Genomic DNA, 25,912 nt, shown 5'->3' with positions numbered 1-25,912 from the left:
GTTCTATAATCCAGAGCTAATGGTATATAAACCTTATCCTTCAAGACTTTTTATCCATTTCTGTTTTTACTGAAAGAGGATTGTGTTTTACACTTCACAAGCTTTTTACTTAATCATAGTGTGCCTTATCTTTGCATTAGCAAATACTGGTTCTAGATATTGTGCTGGGTGCAGTAGATAGAAGAGATGTTCTCTGCCTTTAGAGATTATAATCTTGTAGAGGGTTCTTATAAGTTAATTCTGATACGGTATGAAGAGTGACGTGAAGGGGAAGTGTAGAGGGTTATACCATAGAGGGATACCCAATAAGGGTTACACACATAAGAGGGATACACCATAAGTTTGAGAAATTTGGCAAAACTTCTTGGAGCAATGAATGACAAAGCTGACTTGGAAAAATTAGTAGCTAATATTTCCTGAATACTAACTACTCTTTCCTCCAGGTGAACCATCAGCTCTTTAAAGGCAGATTTTTTTTTAAAATTTATTATTATTTTTATTTTTGGTTGCACTGGGTCTTCGTTGCTGTGCGCAGGCTTTCTGTAGTTGCGGTGAATGGGGGCTATTCGTGGTGTGCACGGGCTTCTCGTTGCAAAGCCTTCTCTTATTGCAGAGCACAGGCTCTAGGCCTGTGGGCTTCAGTAGTTGCCGTGTGTGGCTCCAGGGCTTGAGGGCTCCAGTAGTTTTGGCATGTGGGCTTAGTTGCTGCAGGGCATGTGAGTCTTCCTGGATCAAGGATCAAACCCATGTCCCCTTCATTGACAGGTAGATTCTTATCCACTGCACTACCAAGGAACTCCTAAAGACAGATTCTTTGCTTTTCTCTTCTCCAAAGTTCTAGTTACAGTAATGCTCAAATTTTTCTTATTCTAAGATACTAAACTGTCTTGGGTATATTGTGATGAGTGTAACTTGTATTGAAGGCTATAGGGCTACAAAAGTATTGCATTCTGTCTTCCCTTGGGTGCCTGAAAGGAAATATATTATCAAAGGAGAGTATGGGCCATCTCCATAATGTTTTCTAGCCTTTACTGGTTCCTCATTTTAAACAAAGTGACCTTTTTCATTCTTTGCTCCTTTTGTCCAAGGGGTAATGAAGGAGTAATTGCCAGCATATTTATTTTTAAATTTATGTCCCTTTGGCATTTAAGAGTTTACAGTGGTTTGTATTATAATTAATAAGTTGCTTCCTAGTTGCATATCCTGTATATGCCTTAATTCTAAGGTCCTTTATAGCAAAAAAGGGGTTGTTACCTTTATAGATGAAGGGATCAGTTATCCACTGTGTACAGTTATCCAGTGTTATGCCACGATTGTCCACTGAAAAGTTAGCATTTGAAAAAGTCAAGGATAGCTTCTCTGTTGAAATTCATAGAATGATGGTTTTACAACATTGGGGAATTAGGTGTAATCTTTCCATGGCAGTATTCTAATAACCACTTCATCATGGTATAACTTCTACTGGATGAAGCACAAGTTGGAGTCAAGACTGCTGGGAGAAAGATCAATAACCTCAGATATGCAGATGACATCACCCTTACAGCAGAAAGCAAAGAGGAACTGAAGAGCCTCTGATGAACGTGAAAGAGGTGAGTGAAAAAGCTGGCTTAAAACTCAACGTTCAAAAAATGAAGAACATGGCATCCAGTCCCATCACTTCATGGCAGATAGATGGGGAAGCCATGAAAACAGTGACAGACTTTATTTTCTTGGGCTCCAAAATCACTGCAGATGGTGACTGCAAGCCCTGAAATTAAAAGACACTTGCTTCTTGGAAGAAAGTGAAGTGAAGTTGCTCAGTCGTGTCTGACTCTTTGCAACCCCATGGACTGTAGCCTGGCAGGCTCCTCCATCCATGGGATTTTCCAGGCAAGAATATTGGTGTGGGTTGCCATTTCCTTCTCCAGGAGATCTTCCTGACCCTGGGATTGAACCTGGGTCTCCTGCATTGTAGGCAGATGCTTTACCATCTGAGCCACCAGGGAAGATTTTGGAAGAAGAGAGATGACCAATCTAGACAGCATTTTAAGAAGCAGCAAATACTGCTTTACTTTGGCAACAAAGGTCCCTCTAGTCAAAGCTATGTTTTTTCAGCAGTCACGACTGAGCGACTTCACTTTCACTTTTCACTTTCATGCATTGGAGAAGGAAATGACAACCCACTCCAGTATTCCTGCCTGGAGAATCCCAGGGATGGGGGAGCCTAGTGGGCTGCCATCTGTGGGGTCGTACTGAGTCGGACACCACTGACGCGACTTAGCTGCAGCAGCAGCAGCGGCATGTCTGGATCTGAGAGTTGAACCATAAAAGAAGGCTGAGTGCCGAAGAACTGATACTTTTGAACTGTGGTGTTGAAGAAGACTCTTGAGTCCCTTGAACTGCAAGAAGAGCAAATCAGTCAATCCTAAAAGAAATTAGTCCTGAATATTCACTGAAAGCTGAAGCTGCAGTACTTTGGCCACCTGATATGAAGAACTGACTCCTTAGAAAAGACCCTGATGCTGGGAAAGACTGAAGGCAGGAGGAGAAGGGGATGACAGAGGGTGAGATGGTTGGATGGCATCACTGACTCGATGGACATGAGTTTGAGCAAGCTTTGGCAGTTAGTGATGAATAGGGAAGCCTGGCGTGCTGCAGTTCATGGGGTCTCAGGGAGTCGGACACAACTGAGTGAACGATCTGAACCGAACTGAACATTGTATAACTTCTGGACAGAATTTTAGAAAATAGAATTGCTCTAAAAAGGAAAAAGGTTGACTTTGGACTCTTCTTTCATATTTCATGTCAAAATGATCAGGCTCAATTCCTTAAGAGCCTTGAAGAATATAGTAGTTCACCTTTCTGCTGATAGCTAAATTCTTTAAGAACTGTACCAATACCTAAAATGACACTTGTATTTTCTTTTTTGTAAAAAATACATATTTATTTGTGCTGGGTCTTAGTTACAGCTTGCAAACTCTTAGTTGTGTCATGTGGGATCTAGTTCCCTGACCAGGGATTGAACCTGGGCCCCCTGCATTGGGAGCGTGAAGCACTAGCTACTGGACCACCAGGAGAGTCCTGACAATTTGATTTTTTCAATGAGAATATTTTGGTTTTATTTAGCATGAAGTTAAATTATTTTATTTATTCCTGGGCTCATTTAGAAATATGTATATTACAACACAGTAATGTCTGTTGCAGTATAAAATTCACCTGCCTCATTTTTAAGTTTTTATTTTGAAATAATTATAGATTCACAAGAAATTGCAAAAAAAAAGAGGGAGTTAGTTCCTGTGTACTTCTCATATATTCCAATGGTGATATTAGCATAATGGTACAATATTTAGTACAGAAAATTGACACTGGTACAATCCAGAGTTTATTCACATTTCACCAGTTTTACAAACACTCCTTTGTATGTGTATATATACCTCTGTGAATTTTACATTGTGTTAGATTTGTGTAACTGTCACTATCAAGACTGAATTGTTCCACCACAAAGCTGCCAGTTTTAGCTCTTTCTCTCCTCCTTACAGTGTGTGACACTTTATGATTTTCCCCCCCAACCGTAATTCCTTTGAAGTCTACCCAAATTATTGCATGTATCAATAGTTTATTGCTGCTCAGTATTCCATAGTATGGATGTACCAACATTTAACTGTTCACTCTTTAAAAGAAAATTTGGGTTATTTCATTTGGAACTATTATAAATGAAGTTGCTGTGTATGTGTATATAGGATAGGTTTTTATTTGAGCATATGATTTCATTTATCAGGGGTGTGTCCAGGAGTTAAATGCTGGGTTGCATGGTAAGCGCATGTGTAGTTTTAAAAGAAATGGCCCAAATATTTTTGGAGTGACTCTACTATTTTATATCCCACTTAGCAGTGTAAGAGTGTGAGTTAATTTCTCTTGCATCCTTGCCCACCAGCATTTGGTGTTGTAACTTTTAAATTGTAGCCTTTCTGGTATAGTGATATATCATTATGGTTTTAACTGGAATTATCCTAATGGCTAATGATTTTTAAATTATTTTCATGTGCTTATTTGCCATCCATATATTTTCAGTGAAATGTCCATTCATGTCGTTTGCCCATTTTCTAATTGAACTGTTTTTTTTTTTTAACTGTTGGACTTTGAGAATTCTTTGTATATTCTAGTCTTTTGGATATGTGATTTGCATTTATTTTTCCCCTTCAGTAGCTTATTTTTTCATCCCCTCAGTAGGTCATGGAGCAAAGGTTTTATTTTGGATGAGGTCCAGTTTTTCCTTTTATGGGTCATATATTAGGTGTCAAGTATGGAACCTCTTTGTTTAGCCCTAAGTCTTAGAGATTTTTCTCATATTTTTTTTTTCCAAAAAGCTTTATAGTTTTAACATTTACGTTCATGTTTTCACCTATGTTTGACCCAGTTGCTCCAGCACCTTTTGTTTAAAAGGCTGTCTTTTCCCCTATTGAATTACTTTTGTCCCTTTGTTAAAAATCAGTTTGACTTGTTTTGGTGTATTCTAAAATGTCTCTTCTATTGATCTGTGTGTCTCTTCCTCCACCGGTACCACACTGTGTTGATTTAAGTGTCAATATAGGTAGACTTTAGTCTTTTTCTTTTGCCTTTCCATTCCATATAAATTTTAGAGTATGCTTGTCCTTGTCTACAAAAAAATCTTGCTAGATTTTTATGAGAATTATTTTAAATTTATAGATCAGTTTAGGAAGAACTGACTTTTTTATTATGTTGAGCCTTCTCACCTTTGAATATCATATGTTTCTCCATTTATTTAGTTGCAGCATGTGGGATCTCAGTTCCCTGACCAGGTATTGAACCCAGGCCCCTGCACTTGGAGCACAGCCTTAACCACTGAAGTCCTGAAACTAGAGTCTTGATTTCCCAAGTTCACCCAGTTAGCAAATGGTCCAAGGATAATGTAGACACCAGAATCCCAAATTGTGCTAATTGAGATTCTGGAACCAAATTCCAATCTTAATCAATTTTTATAATAGGGTAGAAGAGTGCAAAAAGCTCCCTGAGTACTTATTTAGCATTCCAGACTCTCAGAACTGAATCTTTGCCTATTTTGAGTACCTTTGAGTACCTCCGAGTACCTCTTAATTACAATACATGTTTGGGCAGCAGCAGAACAAATAAATATACAAACAGAACTCTATTGAAGGGTAGAATGATTCACAATAAAAAGTGTAGAGAGCACACTTAAGATGAAATCAATGAAGGCTTTAAAGATTAGACAACATTTATAATGACTGGTAGATAAAAAAGACATCCTTTGATTGTAATTTTTATTGTATATACTCAGTGCAGTATTCAATGCTCATTTAATATGGCTGTGTCTGTTCATAAGTATAAAGCATTTGAGCAACACTAATTGTGCATTATTACATTTCAACTGAAAAACCATTACATGCTGAATCAATATCTTTGAAAATTTCAGATAAACAAATTTTCTTTGGGGAAGCATACAATTATAGGTATTCAATTTTTGTCAATTTTAGGACATAACAATACTTGAGAAGGATAAACATACCTAAAATAAAATGACATTTCAGTTTATACTTTATTTCAATACTATTTCAACCACTTATCTATTATCTTGACATTCACATAAAAGAAAACCAATCATTAAGGATCCAAATGCAAATCATAGTGAAACTCTAGGCCTTAGTTAAATATTTTAGTATTTTAGAAGTTTACATGACTAAAAAAGTAATGATAAAATAAGCTGCCAAGTGACACCTTACTCACTTTTAGTATAATTTTTTTTCACTTTTAGCATAATTTTAATGTCAAAATTGAGTACACTAAAACCATATGATGCAGATAAACAATAAGCTTTTAGAAATATTAAAGAATTTAGTTCTTTGCATACAAATTTTACTCTATGGTTAATACAGGTAACATGCTTCTTAAATAATCTGTTTTCACTTTGTCTATAAAAATAAAATTGTCCTCAATATCCCTAAATTCTTTGTTTTCTAAATAAGGCCATTATTATATAATAGGAAGTTACTGAATCAAAGGTTTAAAAAAATCAGTGGCACAAATCAAATGTAGATGATGTAACAAATCCATTGTTAGGTATAGAATCAGTACAGTAAGTACAGTGACCAGCCACACATAAGAGGTAGAATTCTTAATCACAGTTTTATAAGAAAGATGCAGTAGTTTAAATCTGTACTGTTTTATTAGCTATAGTACTTTACATTCGCTTCTCATTATTAGTTTATCAGAAGAGGAAAAAGAGCTCTTTCAAGCAGAAATCTTACTGGCCCTTGTTTTGCATGTGTTATAAGGGCCACTCCTGTACACTTAGCCAGTTAAGGTAATCACCTAAACATGGCATTTATCTCATTTTAAAAAAGCCTCAGGGTTGGGAAATCTAAGAATAGAGGGAAATATATAAGATGGAGGGAAATATCTCTCATTTTGTACCACTTGAGTATAAATTATAGATGAAATCATCATTGTCTCTGGATATCATTATTGCTTATTTGGAATTCAGCAGTACTAACCAACTGTACTCAGGACCTATCAGTTGATTGTTTTTAACTCTTACATGACATAAACAATATTACAAGTGGGTGTAACCTAAAAATTCTGTTTAATTCATTAAGATACTAGTACTTGATTAAGACATGATTAAGTACTTGATTAAGGCAAAGGCTCTAGGGTTGTTCACATATTGAGTGTTGAAACTTCTGTAGGTTTTCAATTCTTATTTGAATGCCAATAAATAAAGTGATCAGAAAGGTCATTTTATGAAAATTACAATAAAAACTAATAAATATTTATACTAGTAGGGCTTATACCATATTGTACCTAAATACTTAGAAATGATAATTTAAAACAATTGTTAAAAAATAAAACCTGCACTTTTCTAACAATTAACTGGAAATTAATCTCGTGGTTTATATTAGGATTGAGTGATATGATGAGCCAGATTCTAGATACTTTAAGTAAACTTTATTTTGATGAGATATTCTTGTTTCCCTAAATTCTTTTATATTGACTTTATTGTTTTTTTTTTTAATGATTTTTGAGAACTCAAGATATTTACTTAACATTAGGTCCAAATTCTTGTAGCAATATTTCCTAAACAACTGCTGGTATTAATGTATCATCCAAGTCAGTAAATACATTAAAACTAATGTAACACTGTTGATAATATAAAAATAAAATGATTTCCCCTCATTTAATTTAAAAATCCTATATCTTAGTTAACTATTAGAGAGAATGTATCCTTACAGAAATTGGGAACGATCTTTATTTACTTCAAAGAGAAAATCTGTCCTATTTTTGATTAACTATGTTCTTAGTATTTTTAAGAACTATTCAAAAGTCAGCTTTTGGGAATGTAGGCTAGGTATATAAAACTAATACTTTTTGTTAATATATATATTAACAAAAAATATATATATTTTTAATATATTTGGTTATAAAACATCCGACATACCTTTTTTTCACAGCTATGTTTCTATATACATTTAGGAGATACATATGTAAAAAGAGAAAAGTTGAGTTTTTGTTTTCTAAAGATATCCATGATTAGATAATTCTCGTATGATTTATAACTTGATACACTGAAAAACTTCTACAATTAATTTGTAATTGCCACATTTACAAAGAAATTTCTGGGTAACAATCTTCTAAAAACATTGTTCACTGTTACATTTAGGCCCAAAGTTCATTTATTTAAATCACCTAATGACATTTGCAAAACTTTTGCAAACTTAGGAAACTACTGTTACTAACATGGCTTCATTCATTTATACCTGCACAATATTTGCTATACACTTAAGTACAATCAGAACAATAAGATCACTTGCACAGATGAAAGTTAAGCCTTTCCTTTCATATTAAAATTATACTTATTTCACACTTAATGGTAATGCCTGAAAATGTTTTGGAAAAGACTGTTAATGGTCTTGAGTGTAAGAGTTTATTGCGTTTTTCTGTCCCTTTTTGTGAATGTTAAGTAGTCTGGAATTTTAAGTTCTACTTTTCCTCTTATCTTCAAATAGACTCTTCAGCATATACACTTGAATGGCTGACACTACAACCATTACCACTAAATTAACCATAGACCAGAAATTGACTCTATCAAAGTTGCTTTCTTGTATGTTTCGGTCACGTGCTTCAAATGCTCTAAGCAGAGTTTGGATGTGACCACTTTTGCTTAGTCTGGACTTGATCCTGTAGATAGACTCCTGGAGATAAAGAAAATAATTTTATTGTAAAAGAATGCTCAGTAATTTTAATTTAAAACTGTGCTTCGCTGTACTCTTACTAGTTTAATATCAAAAAACAGTTTTAATTAAGGGGTGGGTACTATTTAAGATTTAACTAAATATCTTTACTACATAATGTTTATGTAACAGTTCTCAGGATATATTTAAATTATTGTTTATAATTCTAAAAGAGAACAAAGCTACTGGGAATTGAAAATAATATGAAAATATATTTGAGTGCTGCAGTGCCAGTAATTTTACATACATTATCTTGTTAGCCCTAACAACCATAAGAAATGTTTTTATTATGGAAATGTTCCAAGATTACATTCATAAAACAAGCTTACCAAGATGCAGTCTGAGTTGCACATCTGAAAAAAAATTTTTTAGTAGGGTCCTGGTGAGAAGTGATTTAAAAACTATAAAAGGTTTACATGAATATAGGGTAAAATTGCGATTAGAAATTATGTCAAAGTATTGATGGCATAAGTAAGAAAATAACAGAAACAGATTTTCCTGTATAGTCACCTTGCTTAAAATCCTCATTTAAAAGCAAAAAATATACACAAAATTTCAGAGTGTTCTGCTAAGCCTACAAAACCACAAAGTATAATATTTGTCATATATGTGTATTTGTAAAGCAATGGTAATCTAGTAATGCAAATATTTTCCAGAAAAATGTGAGATTGAGATCCCCAAATGAAAAGACCATGCATAGTTCTTTTCAATATCAGATGATGACAGTTAAGTATAAAATTGTTTATTCAAGTTTGCTGCTGTGATAAAAAATTTTGATGGGGGGGTGTAAATGGAAAAACTCCTGAAAGACACTTTATTTTTCTTTAACAAAGACTAAGTATTTTAAGCCTTATTTAAATCTGAACTTTTTGGTCATTTTGTTTAATTGTGAATGAAGTCAATTTCTTGAGAAATCAGTGAAGTATTAATACTAATAAAATTTACAACTACTTGTATTTTGCACTTGTTGGCAATATAAATTTAAAATGGAAGAATATATTAATATGAGATTTTAAAAATGAGTGGGAAAAAGATTGGATTTCTATCCATAGTAGCAAGACTATGGATGCATCATTTCCATTTTAAGCCAGTTCCTTATCTACAAAATGGAATAAAAGGGGAAAGGGAGTTTGGAGCTAGACTGATGATAACTAAGTCTTCTCCTGAATCTCAAATTCAACTAAATTTAGTATACATATGAGATGATGAGATAAAAATTGTCATGGTAAATATTCATGGTAATCAAGCTTAATCATTTCAGTTTGTATTCACAGTTAACACCAATGTTAAAGGTAAGAAAACTAACACTTACTGTTTGCTAGATGCTGTTTTAAGCATTTATAGATAGGCCATATCACCTTTCATCCTCACAACTCTAGAGGTGGTATTCCCAAGGGTGATAGGACACCAAGGCTTAGAGGGCTCAGTCACTAAGGAATTACACATATGATCTGATCACTTAATTTTCTGACTTAGCTAACTGATGTTACAATATGTCTCTTCTTTTATAATTTGATAGTTGTTTTCTTAAGAAACCTCAACATGATCAAAATATCACGCTATAAAAAAACAGTTCAGGTTATGAATATTAGAGGCTATACATTACAGTTTCAAATTTGGAATAATCATATTATTTCTCCTACAGAAGTTCTGTAACTGATATATATGCTGTTTATAAATATTGCTGAATAAATTCTATCAGTTGATTACATCTAGTGGCTGAAGGGTAATGACCTTTCTCCCAACACTGGCAATACAATCATTAGTAAACAGGTTCATAAACATGCACACTTCTTTATGCATGTTTATGATAAAGCATAAAGCAATTCAAGCAAAGACGCTTTTACCCCTGAGGGTAGTGGTAGTTTCTGATAACTGCTAGGTTTGGCTGAGTTATTTTAACAGTGTTCCCCAAATTAATCAAGTGATACCAAATTTCACATTATAAAATCTGTGTTGTAGGGGAAAATTCCTGTATATTTTAAGTGTTTAAAAATTACTCAATTTTGTGTGTAAGCATTCTGCAGATCATTCTTACAATCCTCTGTTTGAACATTCTAAGAGAGTTCTGTAGTTAAGAGCATATGTTCAAATTTGAGTTTCCCTCTCTGTGGTTCTGTCACAGAGACAATTACCAAATATCCCTAATCTATAATTTTCCTCACTGGAAAATGGGGATGATAATCCTCATAGACTTAAGTAAGGATTAGGGTAAGAGAATGTAGATAATACCCAGCTCAGTGCCTATCATATGGTAAAGTCTCTAGATATTAGTAACTTTTTATTATTTTATTCTAAAAAAAAAAAAAAAAACTATACTGACCAGAATGTCCTCCAGTTTCATATCCAACATATCTGTGCCAGTAATGTATTTCTTCCAGTCCTCTTGTTCTTGCTCCTGTTCTCCCATATTATCCAGGATTAATTCAAAGAAAATCACCTTCTCAGAAATGGTGCTGAAAGTATTGTCAAAGCAGAACATGTAATCACCAACTTCAGTCTCTATCCTGTATTAAAAAAAGAAACTGTCCTCAGTTATCTGTACTTCCATCTGGGATTAAAGAAAAAACTATTGTAAAAGAAGAAATAACATGATTTATAACTGGACAGCTTACTGACAGAAAGACCTCCGTAGTACTGAAAAGATAATGTATAATTTCTTGAAAGCAGTAACCTGAAAATAGATATTCAAGTACTTGCAACTTAAATGTGCTTGACACTGGAGCAGGATTAAAAACCTAGATAGGATACCTCAGAATGAACCTTAATATCTATGTATTATTTAAAGTAATTTATAATGAGTTCAACTCATATGGAAACATCACTACAGACCTCCACTTTTGAGATTAACTTGTAAAGTGAGATTTTTTTTTTAATTTTCAAAAACAATGGATTTTCCTGAATGCTTCATTGTAGGCCCCTTTGGATTAAGTACATAATTATAATACAGTTTACAAAGATTAGGACTTCCCTGGTGGCTCAGACGGTAAAGCGTCTGTCTACAATGCGGGAGACCCAGGTTCGATCCCTGGGTCAGGAAGAACCCATGGAGAAGGAAATGGCAATCCAGTCCAGTACTATTGCCTGGAAAATCCCATGGACAGAGGAGCCTGGTAGGCTACAGTCCATGGGGATGCAAAGAGTTGGACACGACTGAGTGACTTCATTTACAAAGATTAGGAATGAGTTCAGTGGTGAAGAATGAGAGGATTACTCATGGTGGCATTACCTTTACTGAATAAATGCCACTCATAACTTAAATGATCTTGATCTTCACATTAAAGATAATTGTCCTAGGCACAGTTAATTTAGCAAAATAGTTTTCTAATTTTTTGTGGAGAGAAGTTTTAACAAACTTGTACACAGGCTAATGACATTTACTACTGCTGGCCACAAAAACAACAAAGTTCAAACTGTTTTAGGTTTTGTTGTGACTATTCATGAAGGTTGGTCTAAATTCGAAGTTTCCTTATCCAATATGCTGGATCGCTTAAATTTTGGGGCAGATTACCTCATTTTCTACAGCCTTCTGAACAACATGTGATTTTCATCTTTTAAGCCATCTCCATCTCTCCCCTCATCCTTTATTTCTGACCTAGGTTTGTTTAGGTATAACATGTAAATACTCAGCAATGTGATTTGATTTTAGCATATATCACCATTAATAAAAATAGCCAGTATTTATATACCTCTTCATAATTTACACACTGCTTTCACACATCGTTTTTAATCCTTACCATATTTGAAAGTAAGCATAACTGACCTTTTCAAGGCAAGTAAAATAAGGTTCACATAGATATGTTTCTTGCCCATGATCACATAGCCTGTTCTAAGCATAGAGAAGCTTGAACTTTTGACCTTTGGTATTAATTGATCTTTCTACAATACTGCTAGAAGCCTTCTGTATTCTTTGCAGTGTCCTTAATTATGACATACCTTTGTCTTTGGAGACACAGTTAACCTTTGAAGGAGTCTAAAGCAAACACTGGTATGGACATAGGGGAACAATATTAAAAGGAACAAAAGAAAAATGTTGTGACTATTATGTAATATAACCTAGATGTGGGGCATTTTCCAAGGTAAAATTTCCACTATATTCTGATTAATGGCATCACTGATCCTGACAAAATCTTATTCTTTAGTATTAGTATTTTAATTTTCTCTCATTGGGTTTTCTTGGGCATATCACAAGAAGGATGACCTCTTGGAAGGTACACAAAACATGCAGGAACAGTGCTACAAACTGCTAGCAAATAGTTGTGATCGGAGGACTTCTAAGTGACTGATTACTTGATCCACAAGTCATATGGTAAGAGGAGGCCTACACAGGCCAAACGATGCCATTGGCTCTCTTGTGGATGTTATACGTTTGATCTTCAATTTCTGAGGTGCCTTGCTTTAATCTTCTATCGCCTTCTATGATCTTCATCTTTTAAGCCAGTCTTGTTTTTCTTCCCCCCATTTGTAATTTACTGTGTTTAAGCATAAGAGATGACTACCTAGCAATGTGACTGGATTTTAGTATATATACTATAAATAAAAACAGCCACTACTTGTAGGCATGCGTGCTCAGTTGCATCTGACTCTGTGATCCCATGGACTGTAGCCCATCAGGCTCCTCTGTCCATGGGATTGTCCAGGCAAGAATACTGGAGTGGGTTGCCATTCCCTTCTCTAGTCAAAACTTCTGTGTGCACAATCACTTGTGTCCAACACTTTTGTGACCCAATGGACTGCAGCCCACCAGGCTCTGTCCCTGGGATTTCCCAGGCAAGATTTCTAGAGTGGGCTGCCATTTCCTTCTCTAATACTTATATATCCCTTCATAATTTACACACTTTTATACATTTTATCTCTGTTAATCTTTGAATTTTGGGGGAAGACTTAAGTTCTGGTATGAGTTAGGGTAATAACTAATTTAGTAGTCTAGAAAAATGATACATATGACAGTGCTGGACAAATAGGTATTACTTAAGCTGTTTAAGGCTCTGTCTGGAGACATTTTTTACTAACCTTGCTTTCTGTAAGGACAGTATTTGTTTCAAAGGTTTAATTTAAGAAAAAACTATTTCAGTGGCATAATAGATTTTAATTGCCTTTAAAAAGTTAAGGGACTTCCCTAGTAGTCCAGTGGTTTAGAATCCACCTACTAATGTAGGGCACCTGGGTTCAGTCCCTGGTCTGGGAAGATTTCACATGCCCTGTAGCACCTAAGCTTGTGCACCACAACTACCGAGCCTGCACGCTAGAGAGCCTGTGCTTCGCGACAAGAGAAGCTACTGCGATGAGAAAGAAGCCCGAGCTCGGCAACCAAGAGGAGCCCACAATTAGCGAAAGCCAGTGCACAGCAATGAAGACCCAGCACAACCAAACATTAACTAATTTTTTGAAAAGTTAATATAGCTAAAGAGGAAATCTTCATTTTAGCTTTTAGAAAGTAGATTTGTAAATTTGGTATAGTGATTAAGAGTGAGTGGCTGACTCGTTTTAAATCCTGGCTTTGCTGTTCATTAGCTGTGTAACCTGCAGCAATTTACTTAACTGCTCCATGCCTCAATTCCTTCCTTGGTAAGATGATAGTAAGGACTATAGGGAAGAATAAAAAAAATTAATACATGTAAAGTGCTTAGAACCTGGCATATCAAAAGAACACTTATAAACTCATTTTTTTCCCCCGGTTGTTTAATGAGAGACAATTTTATGTGGTCACTCACCTAGAGCTAGACATGCTGCAGTGTGAAGTCAAGTGGGCCCTAGGAATCATTACTACAAAGCTAGTGGAGGTGATAAAATTTCACCTGAGCTATTTAAAATCCTAAAAGATAATGATGTTAAAGTGCCGCACTCAATATGTCAGCAAACTTGGAAAACTCAGCAGGGGCCACATGACTGAAAAAGGTCAGTTTTTTCATTCCAATTTAGAGGGCGATGCCAAACTACTGTACAGTTGCACTCATTTTACATGCCAGTAAATTTATGCTCAAAATCCTTCAAGCTAGGCTTCAGCAGTATGTGAACTGAGAAATTCCAGATGTACAAGCTGGGTTTCAAAGAGGCAGAGGAACCAGAGATCAAATTGCTAATATTGTTGGATCATAGAGATATCAAGAGAATTACAGAAAAACATCTGCTTCTGCTTCATTGACTATGCTAAAGCCTTTGACTGTATGGATCACAACAAACTGTGGAAATTTCTTAAAAAGCTAGGAGTATCAGACCACCTTACCAGTCTCCTGAGAAACTTGTATGTGAGTCAAGAAACAATAGTTAGAACCAGACACAGAACAAGTGATGGGTTCAATATTGGGAAAGGAGTATGACAAGACTATATATTGTCACCCTGCTTATTTAACTTTTAAGCAGAGTACATCATGTGAAATGCCAGGCAGGATGAATCACAAAGCTGGAATCAAGATTGCCAAGAGAAATATAAACCTCAGATATGCAGATGATACCACTCTTCAGATGAAAGAAAGTGAAGAGGAACTAAAGGGTCTCTTGATGAAGGTGAAAGAGGAGAGTGAAAAAGCTGGCTTAAAACTCTGTATTCATAAAACTAAGATCATGGCATCCAGGCCATTACTTCATGGCAAAGAGATGGGGAAAAAGTTGGAAAGAAACAGTGACAGATTTTAACTATGTTGGCTCCAAAAGCACTGCAAATGGTGACTGCTACCATGAAATTAAAATACACTTGCTTCTTGGAAGGAAAGCTATGACAAACCTAGACAGCATATTAAAAAGCAGAGACATCACTTTGCTAACAAAGGTTTGTATAGTCAAAGCTATGGTTTTTCCAGTAGTCCTGTACGGATGTGAGAGTTGTACCATAATGAAGGCTTGAATGTCAAAGAATTGATGCTTTCAAACTGTGGTGCTGGAGAAGACTCTTGAGAGTCCCCTGGACTGCAAGGAGCTCAAACCAGTCAATCCTAAAGGAAATAAACCGTGAAAACTGATTGGAAGGACTGATGCTGAAGCGCCAATACTTTGGCCACCTGATGTGAAGAGCTGACTCGCTGGAAAAGACCCTGATGCTGGGAAAGATTGAAGGCAAAAGAAGGGAGCAGCAGAGGATGGCACGGTTAGATGGCATCATTGACTCAATGGCCATGAATCTGAGCAAACTCTGCGAGATAGTAGAGGACAGAGGAGCCTGGTCACAAAGAGTTGGACACAACTTAGCGAGTGAACAACAATTCTTTTTAAGAAAGCAGTAACATACCTTTCCCCCCCAATCTCTAAATGAAAGCAGAAAATGGAAGAGTAATTAATATCGACAAATTCTATACATTTTCTATATTCTGAAATTTAAAGATGAACTTCATTTTTAGTTCTTGTTCATATACCTATCAAAGAGAAAGCATAGTTAATTCTGCTATAGCCACCTTAACTGACTTAAAGTTACCACTTCTGATTTTATTTATCAGTAGTTTATGCAGTTTTTTTTTAGAACTCTGCATAGGTAAAATGGCATTTTCGAAAGCACACTAAAATGAGTATCTTAGAAAACTATGGTTGAGACATTTTCCCACCTCGTTCACTCATACATGTATTCATATTTACTGAGTAACAATTATATGCCAGGTACTTTGGTTAACAAAGACCAGTGATTATAAGCAGCTAGTACTTACATAGTGCTATGTGCTAGAGATGTTCTCAGCATTGTATAGTAGAAGCAAAAATTTTGGTTCATTCTGCTTCCTCCTAATAAATGTATATCCCTGCAGTCTTATTTAACTTCTCTAAGCCTCCTTGTCTGTAAAATGGGAATTGGAGAATCAAATAATCTGTCTCTCACAGTGGGTTGGAATGATTAATTTAAAAGCATATAAAATGAAAAGTCTAGTTTATGGCAAATATTGGACACTCCATATCTGACTTTCTTATTCCTATATGCTCAGTTTATTTTATTTTTTTTAATACTCACAGTTTAAACACAGTAACAATACTGAGTAAACAAAGTGCTACAGTAAAATAATACAATGAAACAGAAACACTGGTGAGATGAAAAAAGAGAAATGAGATACAATATATGGCCTTTTATCAAATTCTAAACTTTTATATTTTATTTCAGTATAAAATTATAAAAAGCATTTTCTATAGGGTTTCCTGTGGTCAGATCTGTTACTTTCAGGTCTTCTAATTATCTAAAAAGAGTGACATTTGAAGGAAATAAAAATTTACATAGACACGCAAAGATGTATCACTGTACTGTTGTTTTAAGAAAACTACTGGCAAAAATGATATAGCCAGCAGTTTAAGATATATACCTGGAATAGTAACTTATAACAGAAAAAGCCTGTGGTGGCCAGAAAGGCAGGTTTTAAAGTGCCTCAGTAGACTGAATGCAGTACCTGTGGAATACTCATCTCATTAACCACAGCAAAGCAAAAACTCAGTCAAGATCAAAAGAAAATGTCTAAACAAAAAGATAAAAGATGAACTGATGATATTTTAGTTTAAGATAGATCACCAAAAAGGACTGTTTAAAATGTTCATATGGAATCATTTAATGCTAATACTTGGTATCAAATGTGCTGAATTTCCCTGTTCCTACTGGTATTCAGATCATGGAACCCAACTAAGAGATTACTTACGTGTGAACTCCATCTGATTTTCTTTGTTCAAAAACTAAGGTTTTTCCTTCTGGAGAAGCAAGATGGAAATCAATATCTAATCCTGCTCCATCTAAAACCTGCAGAAAGACAAAGAAGAGAGGAGCACATTTTACAAATGCTGAAAATAAAAAGTGACCATATGATGAAAAGATTTTATTTCTAAACCTTAACAAGGGTAAGAAGGTCAACACACTCATGTTAGAGCTAGAAAGGAAAGACCATGTTTTTCCATTCCATTCAGTTTTGGAACTTGTCCCTTTCTTGCCATTTCCTGCTGCCATACTTAAATTTAGGTTGTATGAGTATTACTGAAATAATCTCCCTATATACAGTACCTTCATCGAGAAGCCCTATGGATTAGAAAGAAACACAGAAAGGAGTTCAATTTGTAGACCCTTTTCCTTTGGCAATTTAGGGTTTGCTGTGTAACTTTTCTGAGTTTGTTTCCTCCTCAGTATTAGCTACTTCTCAGCCTGTAACTCAAGACATTTATGATCTGATTGCAACTGACTTTTTCAACACATCACCTATTATTTCCCAGTATGAATTATGTATTCCAAGTAGGCTATTTACTTACTGGCCAAATAATTCAGCTTGTTCCTTTACAATTTCAAAATGTCCTGATGATGATGATGGCAGCTAATAATTATAGTTTATGCCACACATTGTTTTAAGTGCTTTATGTGGATTAATTTATTTCTCACAACTCTAAAAGGTATGTTCTATTGTTTTCATTTTAGCCAAAACAACAAAAACACCCCTCCCTCAAGAAAATTTAAAAAACCCTCAAAAAACAGGCACACAGAAGGTTGCCTAAGGGGAGATGGTAAATAAGTGGTGTGGTCAAAATGTGAATTTAGCAATCTAACTTCAAAGGCTATTCATTTTCTTATATAACTCCATTTTCTTTTTTTCATGGCTTTAATGGAATAATAGATTACCTATTCTTGTGCTCTACTCACTGACCAACAGACTGGTTTCAAGTGGCTAGCTAAATATACACAATTCTTTTTCCTCTTTAAATCCCAGTGAAATGAAGGAAAGATAGCAATATAATCCATAACAATACTAGAAATCTAGGAAACCTGTTAACAGATTTGAAGAGTAAGAAATTTCTAGAGATATTCCACTGAGCAATGAATACATCTAGCTACCAATATCTATTAATCTCAAAATTCTAAAAACAGAAACACCAAATATTTGCTGAAACTAATGCCCTCTTTTTCATGTTATTAGCTTTTCTCAGAGGATCAAATTTTGGAAAATAATGTAAACAGATTTAAAAATATGTTTTCTCACATAAATGTAATATATATCCTCAGAGAAATTTAAGAATGTAAAAATTGATAAAAGATTAAGAAAGATGCTGATATGAAAAATTCTTAGAAAAACCCAAAATATGACTGCCCAAATAAAGCTCTAATGAATAAAGCCTTAACAACAGCAGAATAGACATGGATGGAATCTAAAAATCAGAGAAAAGGAGCCAAGGAATTCTCAGAACAAAGCAAAAAAGTATAGATAAGAAGCATGCAGGAAATGGTAAGACCTTTATGAAGGACAGAGTTAAAGATTTCAAATAACCACCTAATAAGCATCCTACTGACTTTTTCCAAAGGATTTGAAGAGAACCACCTAGAAACTGAAGTAGTAGTAGAGAACTATAAAATAACAGGAACAGGGATGGCATCAGCATTCTTGCACATACACTAGATGTAAAAATCACAAGGGAGTTATGTAGTCAATGTTCCCAAGTAAAATAATTATATTAGTGAAGAGAAAGCAAAAGATAAAACCATTTTCTGATACCTAAGGACTCAAAACATTCTAAAATTACTCAAGTTTCTCCTCTAAAACCCCAAAATCATATCCATTAAATAAAAAAATAAGTGATATGACAAAACTAAGCATAGACTTCAGTAAAGCAAAAGATATTGGCAGGCTTAAATGGCATTTAAAAATATAGACGCTAATTTTAAAATATACAAAATACCTATTTAAAATAAACAATACCATAAATCTAAACTAAACTTCCTAATGATTTCAATGGATCAGGATGAATGAGTCCCACTTTCCCCTGTCTGTCATAGTCTTTCAGCCCCTCAAAGGTATTCTTCAGTCTTCTGCCTCAAAGCCTTGGATTGCCACATGCTGTTCTTTTTACCTGTCACCTTCCACCCCCTTATTGCCAGTAAGCCTGATTCTTCACAGATCTGAACTCTACTTCTAGGATGTCTTCTTTCAATTCCCAGATAAAATCAAGTCCTTCTATTAAACATTCTCATAGCTTATGCAGTTAGCTTCATAGCAACAGGAATCAGATTGATTATATTCTTTGCAGCCAGAGATGGAGAAACTCTATACAGTAGGCAAAAACAAGACTGAGAACTGACTGTGGCTCAGATCATGAACTCCTTATTGCCAAATTCAGACTTAAAGAAAGTAGGGAAAACTACTAGACCATTCAGGTATGATCTAAATGAAATCCCTTATGATTATACAGTGGAAGTGACAAATAGATTTAAGGGACTAGATCCGATAGAGTGCCTGATGAACTATGGACGGAGGTTTGTGACACTGTACAGGAGAAAGGGATCAAGACCATCCCCAAGAAAAAGAAACGCAAAAAAGCAAAATGGCTGTCTGAGGAGGCCTTATAAATAGCTGTGAAAAGAAGAGAAGTGAAAAGCAAAGGAGAAAAGGAAAGATATATCAATTTGAATGCAGAGTTCCAAAGAATAGCAAGGAGAGATAAGAAAGCCTACCTCAGCGCTCAGTGCAAAGAAATAGAGGAAAACAATAGAATGGGAAAGACTAGAGATCTCTTCAAGAAAATTAGAGATACCAAGGGAACATTTCATGCAAAGATGGGTTTGATTAAGGACGGAAATGGTATGGACCTAACAGAAGCAGAAGATATTAAGAAGAGGTGGCAAGAATACACAGAAGAACTATACAAAAAATATCTTCACAATCCAGATAATCACGATGGTGTGATCACTCACCTAGAGCCAGACATCCTGGAATGTGAAGTCAAGTGGGCCTTAGGAAGTATTGCTACAAACAAAGCTAGTGGAGGTGATGGAATTCCAGTTGATCTATTTCAAATCCTAAAAGATGACGCTGTGAAAGTGCTGCACTCAATATGTCAGCAAATTTGGAAAACTCAGCAGTGGCCACAGGACTGGGAAAAGGTCAGCTTTCATTCCAATTCCAAAGAAAGGAAATGTCAAAGAAAGCTCAAACTAGCGCACAATTGCACTCATCTCACATGCTAGTAAAGTAATGCTCAAAATTCTCTAAGCCAGGCGTCAACAGTAGATGAACTGTGAACTTCCAGATGTTCAAGCTAGTTTAGGAAAGGCAGAGGAACCAGAGATCAAATTGCCAACATTCTCTGGATCATCAAAAAAGCAAGAGAGTTCCAGAAAAACATCTATTTCTGCTTTATTGACTATGCCAAAGCCTTTGACTGCGTGGATCACAACAAACTGTGGAAAATTCTGAAGGAGATGGGAATACCAGACCACCTGACAAGCCTCTTGAGAAACCTGTAGGCAGGTCAGGAAGCAGCAGTTAGAACTGGACATGGAACAACAGAGTGGTTCCAAATAGGAAAAGGAGTACGTCAGGGCTGTATATTGTCTTCCTGCTTATTTAACTTATATGCAGAGTACATCATGAGAAACGCTGGGCTGGAGGAAGCACAAGCTGGAATCAAGACTGTTGGGAGAAATATCAATAACCTCAGATATGCAGATGACACCACCCTTATGGCAGAAAGTGAAGAACTAAAGAGCCTCTTGATGAAAGTGAAGGAGGAAAGTGAAAAAGTTGGCTTAAAGCTCAACATTCAGAAAACTAAGATCATGGCATCCGGTCCCATTTCTACATGGCAAATAGATGGGGAAACAGTGACTGACTTTATTTTTGGGGGCTCCAAAATCACTGCAGATGGTGATTGCAGCCATGAAATTAAAAGACGCTTACTCCTTGAAAGGAAAGTTATGACCAACCTAGACAGCATATAAAAAAGCAGAGACATTACTTTGTCAACAAAGGTCCATCTAGTCAAGGCTATGGTTTTTCCAGTGGTCATGTATGGATGTGAAAGTTGGACTATAAAGAAAGCTGAGTACCAAAGAATTGATGCTTTTGAACTGTGGTGCTGGAGAACTCTTGAGAATCCCTTGGACTGCAAGGAGATCCAACCAGTCCATCCTAAAGGAAATCAGTCCTGGGTGTTCATTGGAAGGACTGATGTTGAAGCTGAAACTCCAATATTTTGGTCACCTGATGCAAAGAGCTGCTCATTTGAAAAGACCCCGATGTTGGGAAAGATTGAAGGTAGGAGGAGAAGGGGAGACAGAGGATAAGATGGTTATATGGCATCACCAACTCAATGGACATGAGTTTGGGTAAACCCTGGACTTGCAGGGTGATGGACAGGGAGGCCTGGCGTGCTGCAGTCCATAGGGTTGCAAAGAGTCAGACAGGAATGAGCAACTGAACTGAACTGAACTTGTATTAATTTGATTAACCTCTATCCCCTTACTAGATTGCATGAGTACACAGAGTATACTTATACTCACCAATGTTTCTGCAGTAAAGCTTATAGAAACTAAGCACTCAATAATAAAAAATTTAAATGAATGATTTATTTTACTCATAAGATATATATGTATTGACATTTAAAAATTCCAAGAACTTAATATATAATGGAACTGGTCAGTTACCCTAAAAGTGTCCTCTTAAACCTGAAAAGTGTGAAATGGTTAAAATTTTTAATATGTCACAGTTAGCCAAGGGCAATGTCTAGAATGAAGACAAAACCCAGTAGCTTGTAGTTATTGGAAAATTAATCACAGAGTTGGAAAATGTAAAGGGTTGAAGATTTCTACCCTACAAACCCTCGCAACATTGTCTAGGACCACAGACACCAAATGATTTTAATTCTTTCCTTAATCAAAACAGTTTAGACAGAATGCTTTAAGGGAACAATCTTTCTGAGTGATTAAAGATGCCAAGTACTAATATAAAGCTAACCCACTATATATAAAACTCTAAAAATGTAAACATAAAAAAGCTAACAATATTGAATATTTACTATCTGTTTGGGGTGGTACATGAACACTTTTTAACTGTTTCAAATCAACTCTTACTGGATGAAACTGGAGCCTATTATACAGACTGAAGTAAGCCAGAAAGATAAACACCAATACAGTATACTAACGCATATATATGGAATTTAAAAAGATGGTAACGATAACCCTATATGCAAGACAGAAAAAGAGACACAGATGTACAGAACAGACTTTTAGACTCTGTGGGAGAAGGCAAGGGTGGGATGTTCTGAGAGAACAGCATTGAAACAAGTATACTATCAAGGGTGAAACAGATCACCAGCCCAGGCTGGATGCATGAGACAAGTGCTCAGGCCTGGTGCACTGGGAAGACCCAGGGAGATGGGATGGAGAGGGAGGCAGGAGGGGAGATCGGGATAGGGAACACATGTAAATCCATGGCTGATTCATGTCAATGTATGGCAAAAACCACTACAATACTGTAAAGTAATTAGCCTCCAACTAATAAAAATAAATGGAAAAAAATTTTAAAAAACGAAACAAATCAACTCTTACTATTATTGTCAATATTTTACAAGTGTGGGGTTAAGTAACTTGCTCAAGATCACAGAGGTTGTAAGTGCCAGAGTCAAGATTTCAACCTAGGCATTTTTTTTCTCTACAGTTGGAGCTGTTAAGCCTAAGAGGTCAGTAGTTTACCTGTATTTATTTTTTTTAGGCCATGCTGGCATCTTAGTTCCATGACCAGGGATCGAACACAAGTCCACTGCAGTGGAAGTGTGAAGTCATATCCACTGGACTGCCACAGAAGTCCCAATTTCTTTCCTAATACCTGGGTAAATACTGATGAATCTTGAACAATAAAACTTGTTTCCTTATCTAGACTCTTTTTCTAACCCTGTAGTTGATTTCCTTACCTCTAATTTTGCCCTCCTTAAATCCATATTCCACACTGTAAAACATTTTCTAACCCTGTAGTTGGTTTCCTTACCTCTAATTTTGCCCTCCTTAAATCCATATTCCACACTGTAAAACATTTTCTAACCCTGTAGTTGGTTTCCTTACCTCTAATTTTGCCCTCCTTAAATCCATATTCCACACTGTAAAACATTTTCGACTGTTACCACATTGCTTAATCTTCAGTAGCCCTTATACAGACAAAGGTCAAAGCTACTCAGCATAGCACACAAGCTAAGATTCATGATCCAGCCTCCTGACCTCTCCAATCTCTTTTTCTTCTGTTCTCACCTAGACTTTATAGTCTTAAGAGGTCCAGCCCTTAAGCTCAGCACTTGTAGTGCCCAGTACATATTGCCCACTACTAGAACACTAACACTGCATTTTCAGAAATGCCTATTCATTTTGTTCCTTTTCCTAGAATGCCCCTTCTTCCCTGCATTCCTGTTTCACCTAAGCATCTTTCTGGGTTCCTATTTATTTTCTCAAGGAATTCTTTTCTGAAAACCCGGAGAAGTCCTTCTCCAACAGCATATAACCATACTTTATTTTCCAGGCAAGAACACTGGAGTGGGTTGCCATTTCCTCCTCCAGGGGATCTTCCTGACCCAGGGATCCAACTTGCCTCTTCTGAGTCTCCTGCATTGGCAGGCAGATTCTTTACCGCTCTTCTACCTGCAAAGCCCCTGTTCATAAGCCAGTAACCTTTAAATATTAAAATCCCTGAAAAGGGCTCTTTCTTTTGTTTGTCCCCTCCTCTATGTCCTCGCCGCCAAGCATTACTGGCACATGGTAAATCTTCAGTAAATTAACTTTTGAACTGAACTGGAAATCAGGAAATGCTGAGTTCCTGCCTCAGCTTGGCTCACTAACTGTAATTTTAGACACTTTATGCTTACCTTATGCATCCCTGCTGCTGCTGCTTAGTTGCTCAGTCGTGTCCGACTCTTCGCGACCCCATGGACTGCAGCCCTCCAGGCTCCTCTGTCCAAGAGGATTCTCCAAGCAAGAACACTAGCGTGGGTTGTCCTGCCTTCCTCCAGGGGATCTTCCCAACCGAGACATTAAACCCAGGTCTCTCACATTGCCGGCAGATTCTTTGTAGTCTGAGCCACCAGGGAAGCCGTATTCATCTATAAATAATCTAATTCTAAAGTTTCTTCAGATGAAAATTCTAAATAACTTTATTTTGCTCTAAATGTGACAGGACCTGTTATTGAAAAAGATTCTCTACATCAACTATAAAAAATGAACATCTGATTAAAAATTAGGTAACGTGAAAAAAGTTGAAAGATGAACCACATCAAGGCATTTTTCTTTTTTTTGCAGTGTTACCTAGAAACATCGAAATTTGCCGTACTGGAGCTAACGATTTCTTCTAAGAAATTACCCTCTACCAGAGTGACTACATAAATTAAGGCAATTCCCTATAACATCTTGCTTATTAAAAATAAAATAATAATATGGGAGAAATGCTTAGAATGCTGAAGAAAAGATTACAGAGCTTCAATATACAATTATATCTTATTTGGGTATATAACTAAGAGGGCTTCCCTGTTGGCTCAGTGGTAAAGAATTAGCGTGCCAAGGCAGGAGATGTAGGTTCGATCCCTGGGCCGGGAAGATCCCCTGGAGAAGGAAATGGCAACCCACTCCAGTACTCTTGCCTGGGAAATCTCACGGACTGAGAAGCCTGGTGGGCTACAGTCCATGGGGTCGCAGAGTCAGAGACAAACTTAACGCCTGAACACACGCACAGACAGACACACACATACAACTGGGAAGGAAATTCACCATTAAACACACCAATAGCCTCTTTCAAAATATTCCAAAATAGGATTTAGTGATAATCGCATGGTCACAATTCAAAAATCCTTAACTGAAGAAGTAACAGTATGGATTTATAATACCTAAATTAAGTGAGGGTTGGGGGCGGTGATTAAAGAAACTGTCATTTTGTCCAGTGATTAAACAGAACGTGTATTAGGCCTGAATTGTGAGATTTCCGGTACTTGCGCGCGTAGTGGCTAAAAAGACATGGACGAATCATTAAACAAAGAGAAAACCCACCGACATCACCAGAGCTGGCCTCTTTCCCACCTGAGGAAAGGGGAGAGGGCAGGTAGTCAATTCCAGATCCCGCCTAACTTCTAGTCCCCAGCCCCTGGAGAGCAGCGTCTCGAGAGCCGGCGCGCAGCTGCCCGGCTTCCGGGCGGCCCTCGCCTCTTTAGCGGCCGGGCGGTCCCCAAAAAACTTTCTCAGCGGGTGAGAGGCGACGACGTGCAGTTAGGCTAAAGGTAGGAGGCTGGCTCAACAACTACACTTACTTGGTACTCGATCTCCAGCGAGGCCTTCAGGGGCATGGGCTGGTAGAAACACTCCTTCTGGCCCGCCGGAAGTGTGAACGTGAAGTCGCTGTCTAAGGAGGGAGTGAAGCCGGCCGCCCTAGGCAGCAGCAGAGCGGCCAAGAGGACCACGGGGAAGGGTAGCCGGATCTTATCGCCCATCCCTGCCTGGGCGATCTCGGGCTGGGAAAGGCGTTGAGAGGCGTGGGTTATCGGCGCTTATGCTCCGCTTTTCCTTCCAGGACTCCTCGTGGTTGGCAGGCAAATCAGGAGCCTGAAAAAGCTCCAAGTGAAGGCCTGGGCGGAGGGGCGTTTCTCAGAGAGGGAAACGCCTGTCTACAAAGCGTAAGGACTGAAGGCGGAGCCAGCAGTCCTTTTCCACACCCTCCTAGGTCTTGGTTCCCTCAGGCACCGAGCCAGCGCGGACCGCCTGACACCCAGACCTCCGCAGCTTCCCATGGCCGGCCTCACACCAATGGGCGTCGTGGTGGCAATTGTGGGAAATGTAGTTCCAGGTAGGCAGGCTCGGACGCGCTCCCAGACCACAATCCCCGACAAGCCCCGCGCGTCCGGCGTCGATTCACGCTAAGGCTGCGCGGGGGGCGGGGCTGCGGTTGGGGAGGTGCGTTCCCAACGGTTCCCGCGGCGGTTCGAACTCGGCT

The 25,912-nt window shown here is 37.0% G+C and overlaps 2 protein-coding genes across 2 annotated transcripts in view; one reads left to right on the top strand and one right to left on the bottom strand.

The window, feature by feature from the left end:
* Positions 1-5,262: 5,262 nt before the first annotated feature.
* On the bottom strand, positions 5,263-25,702 carry TMED5 (transmembrane p24 trafficking protein 5). Its single transcript, XM_061121357.1, has 4 exons — positions 25,233-25,702; positions 16,844-16,941; positions 10,567-10,750; positions 5,263-8,204 (listed from the first exon to the last, which is right to left on the bottom strand). Exons 1-4 carry the CDS (start codon positions 25,410-25,412, stop codon positions 7,986-7,988), a joined length of 681 nt encoding a protein of 226 aa, XP_060977340.1. The 5' UTR covers positions 25,413-25,702; the 3' UTR covers positions 5,263-7,985.
* Positions 25,583-25,912, top strand: part of CCDC18 (coiled-coil domain containing 18) — a 105,242-nt gene continuing 104,912 nt past the window's right edge. Inside the window, exon 1 of the mRNA XM_061121356.1 lies at positions 25,583-25,765. Within this exon, the coding sequence (XP_060977339.1) occupies positions 25,708-25,765 (58 nt within the window). The 5' untranslated portion in view covers positions 25,583-25,707. The remainder of the gene's footprint in view (positions 25,766-25,912) is intronic.

This window comes from Dama dama, chromosome 20, assembly GCF_033118175.1.
Source record: "Dama dama isolate Ldn47 chromosome 20, ASM3311817v1, whole genome shotgun sequence".
In the NCBI taxonomy this organism is placed as follows: domain Eukaryota; kingdom Metazoa; phylum Chordata; class Mammalia; order Artiodactyla; family Cervidae; genus Dama; species Dama dama.
Note: the sequence above shows the minus strand (reverse complement) of the source record. Positions and strands in the feature narration are given on the sequence as shown.

Coding starts and splice junctions, on each gene's coding strand:
- TMED5 (XM_061121357.1), bottom strand. CDS start 25,412: ATGGGCGATAAGATCCGGCTACCCTTCCCCGTGGTCCTCTTGGCCGCT. Junction 16,942..25,232: donor CGCTGGAGATCGAGTACCAA/GTAAGTGTAGTT, acceptor GTCTTTCTGCAG/GTTTTAGATGGAGCAGGATT. Junction 8,205..10,566: donor TGAAACTGGAGGACATTCTG/GTCAGTATAGTT, acceptor CTTTATCTCCAG/GAGTCTATCTACAGGATCAA.